Source organism: Aptenodytes forsteri, unplaced genomic scaffold, assembly GCF_000699145.1.
Source record: "Aptenodytes forsteri isolate BGI_AS27 unplaced genomic scaffold, ASM69914v1 Scaffold349, whole genome shotgun sequence".
Classification (NCBI taxonomy): Eukaryota; Metazoa; Chordata; class Aves; order Sphenisciformes; family Spheniscidae; genus Aptenodytes; species Aptenodytes forsteri.
This window is the reverse complement of record NW_008794452.1, coordinates 737,491-753,216: the sequence shown is the minus strand read 5'-3', so window position 1 is coordinate 753,216 and position 15,726 is coordinate 737,491. Positions and strand designations below refer to the sequence as shown.

Here is a 15,726-nt window from a genome sequence, read left to right as displayed (position 1 = left end):
CAACGGCTGAAAGAAACCTCTGGGACCCCCACATCCACTCTGTATTTGAGCAAGTCAGAAGATTCAGGTAGCAACGGAATCCTCTACATGAAGGTGACCTCTGCCCATATCTTCTTGCCAAAGCAAACAGGAGGTGGTCACTGTGCCATAAAACTGCATCCAACCCTGCGAACAGTCTTCCTGATACACAGCACTCCTTATTTTAGAGGAGATCTCAGTTCCACTGGGAGTGGGCTTTGCCTGCAGAAACTTTGCTTACTGGAAGGTTGAGAAAGGATTTGGTAATTTTGAGAGGGTGGTGTGAGGACAACATGCATTAATGATGACCCTGAGGCTGAGGAGCAGAACACCATTAGCCTGTGAAAAAGAGCAGGCAATATGTAAGTGACAGTAACATAAGAGAAAAACATCTTTTTATTTCCCTAGTGGTAGTTTGCCATAACAGCTCCTTGCTATACTCTTCCTTCTTTTCTTCCAGGATTCATTTCATACATCTCAAGCCTGAAGAAAGATAAGTATATAAGCATTCAAGAACAAAATTAGCACAGTATAAGACTTTTATTAAGTAGAGAAGAAAAAAGCTGAAAAGTTATACACTGTTGTAAGGTTTCCTGGAAAGTGTCTGACTGTATGTTTGTACCTATAATTTCTTTAATTTCTGAAAGTCCTATACAAGTCTCAGTGAACCCCATAACTGCTACTAGAATATAAGACTTTTCTCTGCAGGGGTTCTTCTGTGTTGTAGCTCCAGTTCTGAATTGCAGAGAAAATACAGAAGAGGAGAATATTGAGTGTTTTCATATACATGTTGATGTAGCTGCATAGTTGCATATGACAATCTTCACATGCACAGCACAACCGTCCCATACCTTCAGGAGCTGGTAATAGTGGTAATATCCATGCAGTGTTGTTGATGACAATTCCAGTATATGACAACCACCAACCAACATTATGGTCTTTCTTAAGAATCCCTAATGATGGAGGGATTTTCCAGACTGTACAGGAAATTTCTGCTTTAGCAGTCTGGCTATTTTCAGCTTCTGTTTTATTCACACATTCTTTGTCAATATTAAGCTCTTCCCAGAGTCTGCTCTCACTTGAGAACTGAGAAGGACAATCTTACTAAATTCCAAATTAATCTAAACATTTTGGGTAAGAAACTGTGGTTTTGGTTTTTCGTTTTTCTTTAAATCAAAGATTTAAAAAGTGAAATTTTTTGTTTAAAACTACACTCCACTGAGGGGCTGGAAGGAGCGCTCAGAGGTGGAGGTAAGCTCTCTCATCGGTAGCAAGGAGAAATATCAAGTCCCCATGATGCTGCCAATGGGTCTTCACAGTCCCTACATGATCTGCCAGTCAATCAGCATTTAAAACAATGCAGCACGTGACTAGGAAAGGTTTACCCTTTTTTTGTGTGCTTTTTTTTAAAGCTACACTTCAGAGCCCAATACGATACTGTAAGTGCAAGCATTTATTTTTCTTTTTTATTATTAGCATCCTTATGCTTGTAAACTCAGACTGTCTGATGGGAGAAAGAGGCGATCCCATAGGACAGCATATCATACCAGAAACCAGGGGGAATTCTTCATTTTCTAAATGCATTAAAATAAAACTACAAGATGTACCGTGTTTGCATTCTGTCAATTTTAAGCTTTTCCCTATTTTTTTCCTGACTTCCTAACCTTTTGTGTTGCTAGTTTGTAATAGTATGGAGTAATTCTGACTACTGTGGTGAATTGTGATGGATAACACCATGTGTCAGAGGGGAGCTGATCTCATTTCAGATGGGAAATGTAGGTGGCTTATTGCTCAGCATAGCATAACTCAAAGTTTTTTGAATTTTCTTGTGAAGCTGTACTTAGAGAGATGCAGCTGAAAGGGCTTAGTGCTTCCTCTGATCAGGCACAAGCAAAAGCCACTGAATGGAAAAGCAGGTCACTCTTCACCCATCGTATTTCTGGATGTTGTGAGACTCCGAAGGAAGGCACAGGCCCTGTGTGAGAGGGTGGTGGCTGCAGCAGGCAATGGATAGAGATAAAGGAAAAACAGACATCCACAATGTTGTGAGGTATAAAAAAAAATTGCGTGCATCTAATCTGTCACACTTTGAGCTATATACAGTTTCAGAGTACTTCAAGTCATATACCCCAGGAACTCTGCCAAACGGGAGAGGAAAGGCTATGTGCTAGTTCATAATCCTATGAGCATTTATTGCGTAGTTTTAGGTTGCTGTTGTCACAAGTTATGTTTCATATTCTCTGCAGAATTTGTTAACTCTCAAGTTGAATGGCAACTTGGATCTCAGTGTCGAGGGGTCTACCTGAGACATTATCCAGCATTTGATATTTCAACAGCAAGGGCAAGAAGGACTCTAGATCAGAACCACATCTTTTAATGGCAACTTTTTGAAGGCATTTCAGCTTTATTACTGCAGGAAAACATCTTCAAAAGTTTCCTGATTTACTATTCTATCTTAAGAACAAAGGGAGAAATTTATGGGAGATCAAACAGATAAAAATAGACTGAACAGACAGCAGATGCTGTTGATTTACTGAAAAATTCAGAACCTTACATTTGGTGGCTATATTGTTTGCTGATACCACAGCTTTAGTGTTAACAACCTACACCCAAGCTGCACATATTACAAAGCTTTTTTTATATCTAGTTTCTTGTGACAAGTACAAACAACTCGATTTTGAGTTGCTTGCTTTACGTTTTGTCATCAGAAACATTAATGATGATGTCTGAGGTTTATTCACTTCTCAGTTCACTTTCTTGTCAGATGAGAGATGGGAAGAGGCCATATGCGTGGTGCGTCTAGGTATAATTCTTTAAGCCTTGGCACAACACAGTATTGACCAAAGACAAATTACTTGCCCTAAACTTCAGTGTGCAATTAGTCAAACATTCACATAATGCATCTCTCCATCTGTTCAGGAGTCAGAACTCTCAGCCAGCAGAATTATTACTTCATTTTTTTCTCTACCAGTAAAAGCTCAAATAGCTAAACGGCAAAATTAAATTCTGAATAGAGACCTACCCCCTCTCTTTTTTCCTCTTCATTTCCCCACAGTGTTTCCCTGAGCTGTTAGGGCTGAATAAGGCTAAACATGTTGTTTCTTCTTTGTCTTTTAATTCTTTTTATGAACTGTCTGAATAGGTTAGTAGAGTACAATGAAAACTGCATCCTCCTTCCCAGAGAGTGAGTGCTGCAGTGCTCTTTTCCCAGGAAAGAGGAGCTGAGTTTGATCATCCATAAGGACAGATATTTCACTGGGCATGTGGGGTTTTATTTCCTTGATTCCTCCTGCTCAATTCTTTATTTCAGGGTAGCTGGGTGTAGTTGATTTTCCTAACAAACTGTGTCTGAAGTGATCACATTCTTTATCCATCCATCTCTTCCTAATGTGAACTTGCTGCCTATTTTCAACCAAATGTAACCCAAGGTTTCAAGATGCTAGAGATACTAATTTTATATGTTTTTCATAAAGACAGGTGATCAAATGGAGGAAAGATGGACTGTTAGGTCTCCAGCTTGCAGAAGTGAGCTCAGTCCTTGCTTGGTGCTGGAGAATTTCCCCACGTTCCCAGCCAGTGTGCTTGCCCCCTGTCAGAAGCTGAGACAACGTGCAGTTGTCTGCAGTTGTTTCCTGCAGGGAACAGGTCCTGATAGTTTCGGTACTAACCAGAAATATGAAGGTCATTTGAACAGACTCCTTTCTGACCATGAGAACGGATTTTTTTTATTTTTTTTCCCCGCTTGTTGCAAGCAAACAGTGTGACCTAAACCTTAACTACTAAGTGGAACTCATATGTTCTGGAGTTGAGGTGTGTATCTGCTAGTGCTCATTCACCCACTCTAGAATCAACTCTCCTTCATTTAAGGCAACAGGAGCTTTGAACGACTGGACTGGCAAAGAATTAGATCCAAAGTGCACATTGTTATGTGAAAATATCCTCCCCTGTGCTGCACTAGATTGATTTAGATTGGTGTCAAGATGAACGAGAACTAGACTTCTAATAGGTATTTGTCCTACCTTTTGTAATGCTGTTCCTTCCTCCTCCATGTCTTCATTGATGCTTAGAAAAGGCATTTCTTCTAGTCTGTGTATGATACAGTAAATTATTAGTAGTAATGTATGAACAGGGCACTAAGGTCTATTAGACTGAGTTAACTTCTTTGCCCATCAACCCCAGCAAGTAGAAAAAGGTGGTACTTCAGTTTAAATTACCTGCAGTACCCTTTTACTTGAAGACATGAAAGTTATTTCCTTTACTGTTTTTTCTCAGGAAAATGGAATTAATCTCTTTCTCCCTCTGACCGCGGTAACATCTTTCCTCCTGGGAAGAGAGGAAAAGCAGAAAGTATCTCCCCAAAGTTGTGTTTTTCCTCTTTTTTCTGTCCTCTTTGTGGCTGATACAGTAATATACTGACCTCATATTATACCCAGTGTCAACTCCCAGTCAAATAGAATTAGTTCTTTTTTCAAAACCAACTCACAAATTGCAAGTTAAGCAATCACACAGCTTCACATCCCTGGGAGGACTAGGTATAGTATACTTTTTGTTTAATGTGTTAAGCATCATTTTTGTTTTACTTTGTTTTTTAAAGAAATGAGAAGCCACCTTGGAATTAGTCACTTTGATGCTCTAATGATCATTAATATTGGAGAAAGAAGCTCTGTCATTTCATCTTGTTAAAATGTATTTTACCTCTGTGATAATATCGATTAGTACTTTCTAGTAGCTGTGCGTTAGCTTCGTAGCGAATTTATGTGTAAATGAAAATTCAACATACTGCATTAGGTACTCAGCATTATTATTAAGCTGTGAGTCAGCTTGTCACATCTGAGAGGGGATCTTTTTTCAGTGCTGGTTTTCTATCGCTCCACTCACCTGCAGCTTTGAGGAAGCACTATTAAACAGTCTGTTAGCCAGGCAAGACGCTTGTACCGCTCTCCAGCTATTCAAGGCAATGGGTGCCTTCCTGATTCAGTCAGCCATAGGACACATGCTCACTAAAAATGTACCGCTTTCTGCTCAGTCACAGGGAAGCTGGTTTTACGCAGCCAGCTGTTTGCGCTGCCCCTGAATACACAGAAACACGTTCTTTAAAATTCTGTTTGTCTTCATACACTAGCTGCATGCTCTATTTAAATCCTTTTATTTTTACTTGGCTCCATATGGTCAAATACATACAGGATGTGGCCTTCGTACACCACAAGGTAAAGGATTCATCAGAGCATGAAGAAACGTCCTAGCTACATCTTGTTAAAAAGGCCTGGTTTTGTGCGCACGCATTGCTTATGTAACTGCCCTCCATGTGCAGCACTGCTGCATGCTGCCGGCCTGCCGGGCGCCACCTCGGGAGGCATTCTTAGTCTCACTTGAAGTGCAGTAGTGTGTCGATTAGAGGAGCAAATTTGGTAGACGACGTTAGTGATGTAACTGAAACGAAGGTGCTTATGAGGCTTTCAGAGTTTGCTGATAATGTTCAGAAATAAATAGCATTGGCATCTTGTTGCTTTTGAATTAGACCTACAGAGGTAATGGTTTTATTTATTTATTTTTTAAATTTATTTTCCATGGCTCCTACAAGGCCGATGAAGTTGTGAGGAATAAATCCTTATCATTACATGCTCAGAAACAACCAGAGCTGAATTAAATTGCTAGGGTTTAGTCAGTAAAACTGCATAAATTTAACTCTTATACAAAAGCCAAGAACTGAGGCACAATCGTATCTTCTTATAACTCCAACCACAACTTGAATGTTTGTCTTCATAATATATATATGTCGAGGTATCAGGCCAGTATTTCACATATGTGGATAAACACAGCTTCCCTTTGCTTTCATTCTCCCAGGGAAACAAAAGTGTGTTATGCTTTAGCAAATTGGGCATAATTCATTCTGTGAGCAAACTGGTCATGGAGTTCATGAAAGAAAGAGATATGGATATTTACTTTCATGTTTTTTTCTTCCACAGAATGATATCACGCCGTTACATGTTGCATCGAAGAGGGGAAATGCAAATATGGTCAAACTCCTACTTGATCGAGGAGCTAAAATCGATGCCAAAACAAGGGTAAGCTTAAATGTGAATGCTGTGAATGACTCTGGAATTCTTGCCTCTGACCTGTTAGCTGCTGTACAGCTTAAATCATTCAACTTCCTGGCAGGCTACCACAGCCGCACTGCATTTCTTTTTTATAAAATGGTTGCAGTAGGATTCTAACAATTTACATCTCTTAAAGCAGTGTGTGAAACACCATGTATGGCAAAGCTCAGAACCAACAATTTTCCATGTTCTCTGTAGAGCGTTTAATTACGAGCAGCTTCTAGCTACTTGGGGGTAGAGATGAAGGTACAGGAAAATACTAAAAGACAAGAATTCAATTCAGATATTTCAGAATTTGAACGCTAAAAGAGGAACTTTGAACTGTAGTGTGTGTTTGGCTTTCATTATCCACAGGGCAGTGTCACAGAGCACGATGTTGCTGATGAGTCTCATGCAGCTCGGCCTCTGTCTGACTGGGTGCTTAGCTGCTGGCTTGGATTTGTCAGCAAATGTGCTGGGCGTAGTGACGATTTCCATCAGGTCGACACCTGACTCGAGTTGCTGAGTGACTTAAAAGCTCAGTGCGTATGGCTATATCTAAGTGCTGTAGTTAAAATCAAATCAAACCAGTTTAGGGATATTTTATTTACTTACACAGTGGCAAAAAGAGATGGAAAAAATTCAAATGTTTGGAAGTAAACCTAGAACTAGTGCTGCTGTGGGCTGTCATGACAGTCTTCGCAACACTCTCCTGTGCACGTGAGGTAATCTTCAGAAGCTCTGCTTGTAACTTTTTGTCAACTGTCGTTTTCTTGAAATATTAGCTTATCACCTATCCATCTTCTATTTTTAATTATTCTTCATAATTTCCACCAGAATCATTTAAACAAAACAAAGGTATAACGTAAGAATCTTTTTTTCTGCAGTTTTTACTGTATCCACAGGTTTCTGTTTAGTTTTCCAATGTTTCAGCAGTCTCTGAGATTTCCTGCGCTGCTTGTTGAGGCATATTTGTATTTATTTCTGTAGCAAATTCAGAAACCGGGTCAATTTATTTTCTCACCTCTTCACTCTCTCCGCACGTTTTTCTTTAGTTCTTCTTTCATTTTACCTTTAGAAGTCACTCATGATTTCTTTGTAAAACGTTTCTGGTTTTTCTAATTGGGGAATATGGGAGAGATGACTTTTCATGGGTAACGTGAACAGTGGGTATAATTTCTGGACTAAAATACCAGCCTCCTACGTGCTACATGGGGGCTGCCAGGCTGAGGGGCGTGGGCCTACCATGTGGTGGGGAGGGACACATTTTGGTGACGTGACAGATGTGCATTTGGTCAGAGCAGGGAGAAAGGGATGTGGCAAGGGACTATTTGCTTCCTCTCTGCAAGCATTTATATGGCCCTCTGCAGCCAAAATGTTGGGGACCACTACTTTAAATATTTGGAGTCCAGCTTGTTCTTTTCTTTTAGTTTTGAAAATTCGTGTTCTGCTTCATGTTCTGTATCACAGGCTCCAGGGTCAGACATTAGGATCATTTATGTAACTAAAAATACAGGCTGGGACGGAAACAGGATCCAGGAAGAGGGCCGAAGCATTAACAGCTCCTGAGTCTGGCAGAGCTTCCCAGTGAGGCAAAAGGCAGTGGATGAGTGTGGTTCATGAAGCGGTGGTTTGTTTTTTCTGGATTCCCCCAGAGACTGCCTCTTTCCCCAAACACCCATCCTCTCCATAAATCAGAAGGGATTTGCATAACTGCTCCTGCTTGTGCTGTACATGTGTCGCTCATTGTTGCACTTCTCTGGCATTACCAGAGGCATCATTTTCTGGCAGTTAGTGACTAAGTGGAAGTTTTGCTCCTGGCGGCACTGACTCATCCTGGCAAGGGTTTAGCAGCCCGTGGTCTGGGCGGTGTGTGCCTCTGCCAAGGAAACTCGCTGAACCGAGCAGACAGCTGCATGACTGAGAAAAGGGAAGAGCATCGCTGGAGTAGACCAGGAAGGATTTACAATTCAATAGGAGAAGTAATAGAAGGCTGAGAGTAATGTGGTGCTAGGTGAAAAAATGACGTTGTTTCAGGAGTGTCTGCCTAGTTCTCATATTCAATAGCAAAGATTAATTGCTGTGAGCTGTTATAACACATGTTCCTGCTAAATCTCTCTTGTTATTCCTACCTGACCCAATGTTGTTTTCCAAGGCAGAACAATTGAGGTATGTCAACTTTGCAGTCATTTCTTTTTTTTAAGCACCATTCTTTTTTTAATGTCCCAGACATAGAATGGCCTTATGAAAATACAGGATGATGAAAGCTTCAGTCATAGCTTTTTGCAACAGCATCACCACTACTGAATGTATTGAAAGGTAAAAAGCAGCCAAAACTGCCTTTTCTGATACATGTATCAAGTCATGCTTATCAGCTGGATGCCCAGTCAGAGCCCAGTCTTGGTGTTCCGCGAAGGGCAGGTGCAGGTGCTGAATGCACACACAACTTGATAAACAGAGGGGATTTGCATGTGAAAATAAGTGAGGCTCCTGTTACCAGATTTATAAATGTGAGACCTCTCTTTTTTTTTTCTTTTTTTTTTTAAGCGGTTTTAAAGAGATGAGCAGAATTTTTGTGGATAAGAAACGAGCTGGGTTTTTTTTGTTTGATTAAAATAGTTTTTGTTGTGGACACCATGATACTATTTAATGCAAATGTTGGTTATGGAACACAAAATACCTCCTTAAAGGTGAATGGCAAAGGTTCTGTATCCATATGAAAGGACAAAAATTCTTGAAAATTGCTTGTTTCTTTTGCTCAGAGGCAGAAATTCCTGGGCCTTTGTTTCTCCTTTATCAGGTCTGTAATTCACCTTTAAATGAGTATGCAGAAGATACTGTTTTGTGTTGTTGACCAAACACTGCCAGGGCCAGGATTCACTGCTCTGACTCTTAGATGGGACAGATTTAGCTATTCAGTTGTCGTTTTGTGATCTGTTCCTGCTATCCATTCTCTGTATGGGGCACTGGAAATATGCTCCACGTAATGTCTATTTTTATTTTTCACAAACATACTCATTTTATAGATAAATTCACATAAAGCCTTTCCTGAGAATTAAATAAGTTGCGGTAATTATTTATTTTCCTTAGTCATTTCTACAAGCATTTGTGTTTGCTGCTGGCAGATGGTCCTGGAAACTGCAGCGCTGAAGTACTGCACAAAAGGTCAACGTGAAGGGCTAAGTCCTTATCCTGTTTAAATTATTGGAAAAATCATCCATGGGCTCCCAATTTATCTATATTCATTAGGACTAGGATTTGATGAGAACCATAGATATTGTTGCACACCTGCAAAATGTAGTTAGGAGTTCAGATAACGTGTGAGCATATGAGGTTATTTCCAAAAATGATCTTACAAATATTTTGAGGCTCAGCCATCTTTTTTTTTCCTTTTAGTTCATGTTTATGTTGCATTGTTTATTTTAACTAGCTGTTTATCTTCTCTCTGTCCTTTTTTTGTGTGAGATGTCTAGCAGCTGATACTTGGGGCTTTGTACTGAATTCTTAAGGGTATTCCTCAAGAACTGTGTCCTGCTTTTGTCCATCCAGGGCAACTTTTGTCGTTCAGGTTTTTAACTAACATTCTAAGCAAAGATGTATTAATGCCTCATGTAACATGTTTACTGAACGTTTCCCTAATTATTTTTTTCTCTGTCTTCCAGAAAAGACTTTAAAAAATGAAGTTTAATTAGAGAGGTTGATTAAATTAGCTTGATTTGCTTTGTCTGCCTAATACTGTATATGCCTAAGTGAATTTGTGTCTGAAGCAGGCAGAAAGCATGTTTTAGCTTGGATTAACAATAAGTGTTTATTATCTTCATTCTACTGGTTTTGCAGCTAAATAACAGGCCAGCACTCTTATCTGCAATAAAACATGTGGGATATGCTCTTTTAAGATGCATCAGATCATACATAAGCTCTCCAGAAAAGCCACATGTATCAAGATATAAAATAACTACAAGAATAACACTGACTTCACACTACAAGTGCATTTTGCACGTGTAGGAAGAGCAAACCTCATTTGTTGTCCTATTGTATGGAAGGGGCAGTTTGCAATAGTGCCAATGAAGTGAAGAATTCAGGAGACAGAGCAAGAAGGGACCGTGAGATACAGAGCCCTGCTAGGCTGAAGCACATGCACAGAGACTCACTAATCAGCGATGGGGATGATGAACCCTGGAGGCTGCAGTAATTGCTCCCCTGGGGGAAGCATGCCTTCTACCTCCGGCTCAGGGGAGTGGAGTGTCTGGCACACTCCTGCCAAGGCCGTGGACAGGCTCTGGGATTTGGCTCAAAGTCTGACAAGCTCTTGCTGAATAATTGCATCACAGTAAAGTTTTTACTGGGCGTTGTGCTTAATTTCATCGCTCATAGACTGGGTTAGAAACTGATGCTCGCTGATGTGAGAGTTGTGGTACTGAGGCTGCCATGGATTTGGGGTACAGCCCAGAGGATCCCATTGTGCGAGGGAAATCCTGGGTGGGCATTGACAGGGAAGGAGTAGCTGGGGAGCACAGGGAGGCTGGTTCATGCTTACCTGTGCTGCTCAGGGGTCTCTTAGAGACACATGCGATGGCAGGGAAACACACTGCAGCAGGGAGGCTCAACTGCCTGCACTGTCATCTGCTAACCTCAAGCCAGCTGTGACCCCAGTGTAACAAGATCAGGGAGCTACACAGGTATCCGAGTCTCAACAGGGATTAGAAACAGTGCTTAGATCTCATTTCATTGGGGTGCGGGTGTGTGTGTTTGAAATAAAAGCAAAAGAAAGAGCAGCAGCCCCAGAGGTTGGTGTGCAATGCTTATGGAAACTTGTGCCTAAGCAGAACTCCTCCTATTGTCCTCCTGGCTTTGCTGGAGCTGCTCTCGGGCTCTCTGGAGGGATAGATAATACAGATGATATGATTTATCGTGTCAGTGCGTACTTAGAGAGTCCTTAATCTGCAGATTATTGTCGTAATCGTTTGTAATGTTTTTTCTGAGCCATTGCAGACTATCATATTAAGGCAAGTTTGCTTCCTAATACATGTAATATATTTTATGCTTCACATAGTATAGTCTATATGAACAGTAAATAAGCAACTAGAAAACCTCCTGACAAAATCAGTGAAGTCTTGCTGAGTTCAGAGCAGTCGCTTTTAATCTCAGATTCTCTTTTTTTAAACAAAATCTTTCTGTGATCTGTGTTTCAGATTGCCTCTGCACATTTCTTTATGACTTTTAGTGCCATATAGCAATTAACCAAGCCAGGTGAATAGACGGTGTCTTTTCAGAATACAAAAAAAGATATCTGCAGCTAAATGAGCTGTCTTCAAGTGTATTTGCTCTTTACAGTGGGAGTCCTGACATCATCTTAACAATAGCTAAAGACCAGCTCTCCCAACCAGCACCTACATTACATTGTAACATGTCACGCCGTGTGATGCATCTGGTGGTAGTGACTGCTGTGTGGACTAGAATAAGCTCTAGCTGGCCCCAAGCACGACTGCCTGCTGCCTCCTGTGCCACAGGAACCTTGTCAGCCCTAGGCACAAGCTGGGCAGGCCCGGGCAATGTGAGAGGGTTGGGGCACTGTGCTCTGGGGAGCACTGAAGTAGTTTTTAAGGGTCTAATCTAGCGCATGGAGATGATCATATGTGTCTCATTCTCTGTGAGCTTGGTATGTACTACCCGTGATACATTTGTGAAATGAGTTGGGGGGCATAAAATCTGGAAAATGTTCCCTATCTTACAGTTTTGTGCCCTTCAGTATCTTTCTTTGATGTGCTTGGAGAATATGATAATTATAGGAAGTAAAAAGAATGAACAATCTAATGTACTTGATCTTCAGCTCCTGCCTACAGGTCTCTAGTTACCTAGCCTTGCTGTTTTTAATTTTCCTTCCTGTACATGTTTTTTTGTGGGGGTGATATTTTTGTTAGTTGTTTACATTCTGCTCAGTACTTGGCATGCCCTTGCCTGTGGAAACTACTGGTATGGGAAATAATGCATTACCTTTTCTAAACACTTGTCGTGAAGCTACAGCAAAACATTTGCAACTCAGCTGATAAACATACCTCATGGGTTTTGATATCTTTTCTCTTTGTCTTTACTTACATGTTTTGAGCAATACATCTTTATTTTGTGTAGTATCATTTTAACAAGATGCCCTTCCCTGTCCTTCATGGGCTGAAATAACAGAAAGAAGCAGAAATGACAATAGCATTAGCTCCAGAGATGCCAGTAAGAACATAGCTGGCCAAACTGTGTTCATCTTGCATGAACAAATGGCTCCCTGAGTCCTGATCAAGTTAAGTCTGAACCAAAACCTTTTCTTCATTTACATCAAAAACATATGCCTTACTTTAAGTGGAAGAACATGCACAATGAGAACCATACAAGTTTTGAATGAGACAGCAGAAAAAGTTAATCACAGCAATTTCTGTCTGCTGTCTTTCATAGGCTTATTAGGAGAGGGCAAGAAAGTAGAAGCAGGAGAGTGTAAGGCTCTGAATCACTACCTCCGTCTCCCCAGCTGTCCTCTGCACTTTGAAAGCCTGAAGCTGATGTTCTTGTAGAGTGTGATGGTTTAGGAATTATCAAGAAAGAATATTGTAATTATGCATGGAAAATATGTCTAAGGAGGTATCTTAATAGTACTTGCTACCAGACAGAGAGAGAGGGAGTGCATGTGCGTGAATTAGCAAGCACAGGATGTGTGAGAAGGAATTTTGGATAATCCTTTTTATAAAAATGATGTGGCATACATATTTTAGACCATACAACATATGTGCTTTTAAGAGTGCCGGAAGACACTGGAAAAAGGCCCCTTCCTTTATGACTTGTATTTGGAAAACTAATAAATATTTATCTTTCTTCTTTGTTAGTTTCAACCTTTCTTATAAAGGCTCGTCTTCTGACGTATTTAGTGAAAATACAGTATTGCTTCTGTGTGACAGTATCTCCTGCATATCTGTTTTGCTTGAAACAAATCAAATGTTTGCTCTTACTAATTCCGAAAACATTAATTTTTCTTCCTTATTTTTCTTGAAACTGTGACATTACTAATTGTAATAAGCACTATGTCATATGGCATTGAAAAACTCCATGTGACTTTACTCAGTTATTCATGTTCTCTCTTTCATCGTAGCACTCGTGTACAGCAGGTTACGTGAGCATTGTAAACAGGGTACAGGTCAAAGAATAGTCAAATCAGTTTGGAATAACTCTGTTAGTGTTAAAAAGAGAATTCCTTAGAAAGGAATGCATTTCTAACATGATACCTATTACTAAGCAAACTATTCTGAAAGAGGTATTGACAGTATGCCTTGACTCTAGGCCAGTCATTCAGCTGGAAGTCACACAAGTATGGTCTACCCAACAAGAGGCAGAAGTTAATCCAACATACTTTTATCACCTGGGATTAAGATGGTTTTCTCATCTGCTATGCACGGGTCAAAATCAGTGTAATAAAAAAAAGTCAAACTACGTAGGAAAGATTTTTTTTTTTTCTCTCTCAGACAAAAGGACTAGCCATTGACTTTGATGCATACTGACAAATGAAAGACCTAGTTTTCTCAAAGGCATGCAAGCAAAAAGTACCTGATGTGCAATCTCATCTTTCTTGTATGTGCATTTACCACTTTACCACATGTACAGTGAGGGCCTGGAAGTAGCCCACTGCATAAGCACCAATTTGATATGACTATTTACATGTTTAGAAGCTCAGAGACAAAATGTATTCTGTCCATTTGAATAAACAGGTTCAGCTGTTCATTGCACAAGAGCAGCATCCTGCAGGAATTAATTAGTTTCTTAGGACATGGTAGGTCTTTATAAAAGTGCGCAAGATTTTACTCTGTCTGAAACTAATCGATTATAATGCGTGTGTCCCACAGGATGGGTTGACTCCCCTCCACTGTGGAGCAAGAAGTGGCCATGAACAGGTCGTAGAAATGCTGCTGGATCGTGGTGCCCCTATTCTTTCCAAAACCAAGGTAACTGGTACTGTTTTCTGCTGCAGTAATCCTTGTACTTTTTTTTTTTATGTAATTCCGCATCTCTCATATATTTAAGGGTTTGACAATAACTTTCCTATATCATAGCTATTTAAAGTAACTGCGTGGGAGAATGCCGTATGTAGCGCATGTCTGCATATGTAAAATGTGTTAAATCGAGATACACAAGAAAAGGTTTCTGTGCCAACCAAAAAGGCATGTATGGTAACCTTATCCCTCAGAATTTCAGCAGTTGAAAATCTCTGTATCTATCCTGGAATAAATACATGGTGATTACATTATATCTTCAGCTTGCACCAAATTACCCTAAGGCTAGAGTAGAGATAAGAGATAAAAATAGAGCAATGTCTCTTTGCAGACACAGCTCATATTTCCTTAGGACTTAGCCTGATTATCAGTTTCTCCACTTTCTATCTCTCTACAGTTTATCATGCAAAATTATTCATGGGAATTTCAAATCACCTGCGCCAGGGTGCGCAGATTGCTTTAGACCCAAGGGTTGGCATTAAAGCACGCACTTGCCAGAACTCTTCTGTTGGTGGTCTCTGCTGTGCTGTTATTGCTGATTTTAAGTCGGTGCAGCAGCCTGCTTTGTAGCACCACTGCAATCCGTGACTTTCCCATTCAGCATTGACATTTGGGTTGTGCAGTTTGTTAAGGTTCTTTCCCAAGATAACCTTCCACTACATTTTTTCTCTCAGTCTGTAAGCAGTATATTTCTAACAACATTTCTTGTTTTCTTCTGTTATTTCTTTCTCTCTTGTGTCATCCTGTCCTATTCTGTCTCAGCGCCCTTCTATATTCTGCTTTTCTCCACCCTCTTCTTTCTTTTTTTTCCCCTTACTGGAATATATTTAGCATTTGTTTGGAGAGGTTGGCACCAGCTTTCCTCTGCTCAGTGAGTCACTGGCAAGTGCTATCATGGGTAATCTGACAGACAGGATCCACCCATCCTTTGCATGTGGAGTTTCCATGGACTCCCACAGCCCTGACTTGCAAACTTCACGCGCAGGGGGGGACAGCAAGGGGCTGTCCAGGAGCCCCCTGGGGCACATCTCCACACTGCTGCCACTCTCAGAGCCTAGAGCTCATACTCCAGGGAGTAAGGCTCTTCCACGCTCTCTGGTAGCTCAATTAATTACTAAATGAAAAAAATGTAAACCCCATTGCTTTGGTTTCCACCATCATAAATAAGAACCTCGCCTAAGGAACTACATTTCTTTGCCGCATGGATTTTGTACTGTCAGGTGTTATCCCTAAGCTTAACCTGCTGTTCAAGACCCGTGGCTTTTGAATTTGTTCCTCTTCCTGAGGAGCTTTACACAGCCTGGCCCAGAGTTCACTAGCCAAAATCAGGCAGATGAGATCCATCCACGGGTCCTGAAGGAACTGGCAGATGAAGTTGCTAAGCCACCATCCATCGTATGAGAAGTTGTGGCAGTCCGGTGAAGTTCCCACTGACTGGAAAAGGGGAAACATAACGCCCATTTTTAAAAAGGGAAAAAAGGAAGACCCAGGGAACTACAGGCCAGTCAGTCTCACCTCTGTGCCTGGGAAGATCATGGAACAGATCCTCCTGGAAGCTATGCTAAGGCACACGGAGGACAGGGAGGTGATTCGAGACAGCCAGCACG

The 15,726-nt window shown here is 40.7% G+C and overlaps 1 protein-coding gene across 1 annotated transcript in view; it reads left to right on the top strand.

Annotated features, from left to right (window-relative positions):
- Nucleotides 1–15,726, top strand: part of ANK3 (ankyrin 3) — a 164,086-nt gene that overhangs the window by 30,712 nt on the left and 117,648 nt on the right. The window contains exons 8-9 of the mRNA XM_019474926.1: nt 5,985–6,083; nt 13,973–14,071. Of these exons, the coding sequence (XP_019330471.1) occupies nt 5,985–6,083; nt 13,973–14,071 (198 nt within the window). The remainder of the gene's footprint in view (nt 1–5,984; nt 6,084–13,972; nt 14,072–15,726) is intronic.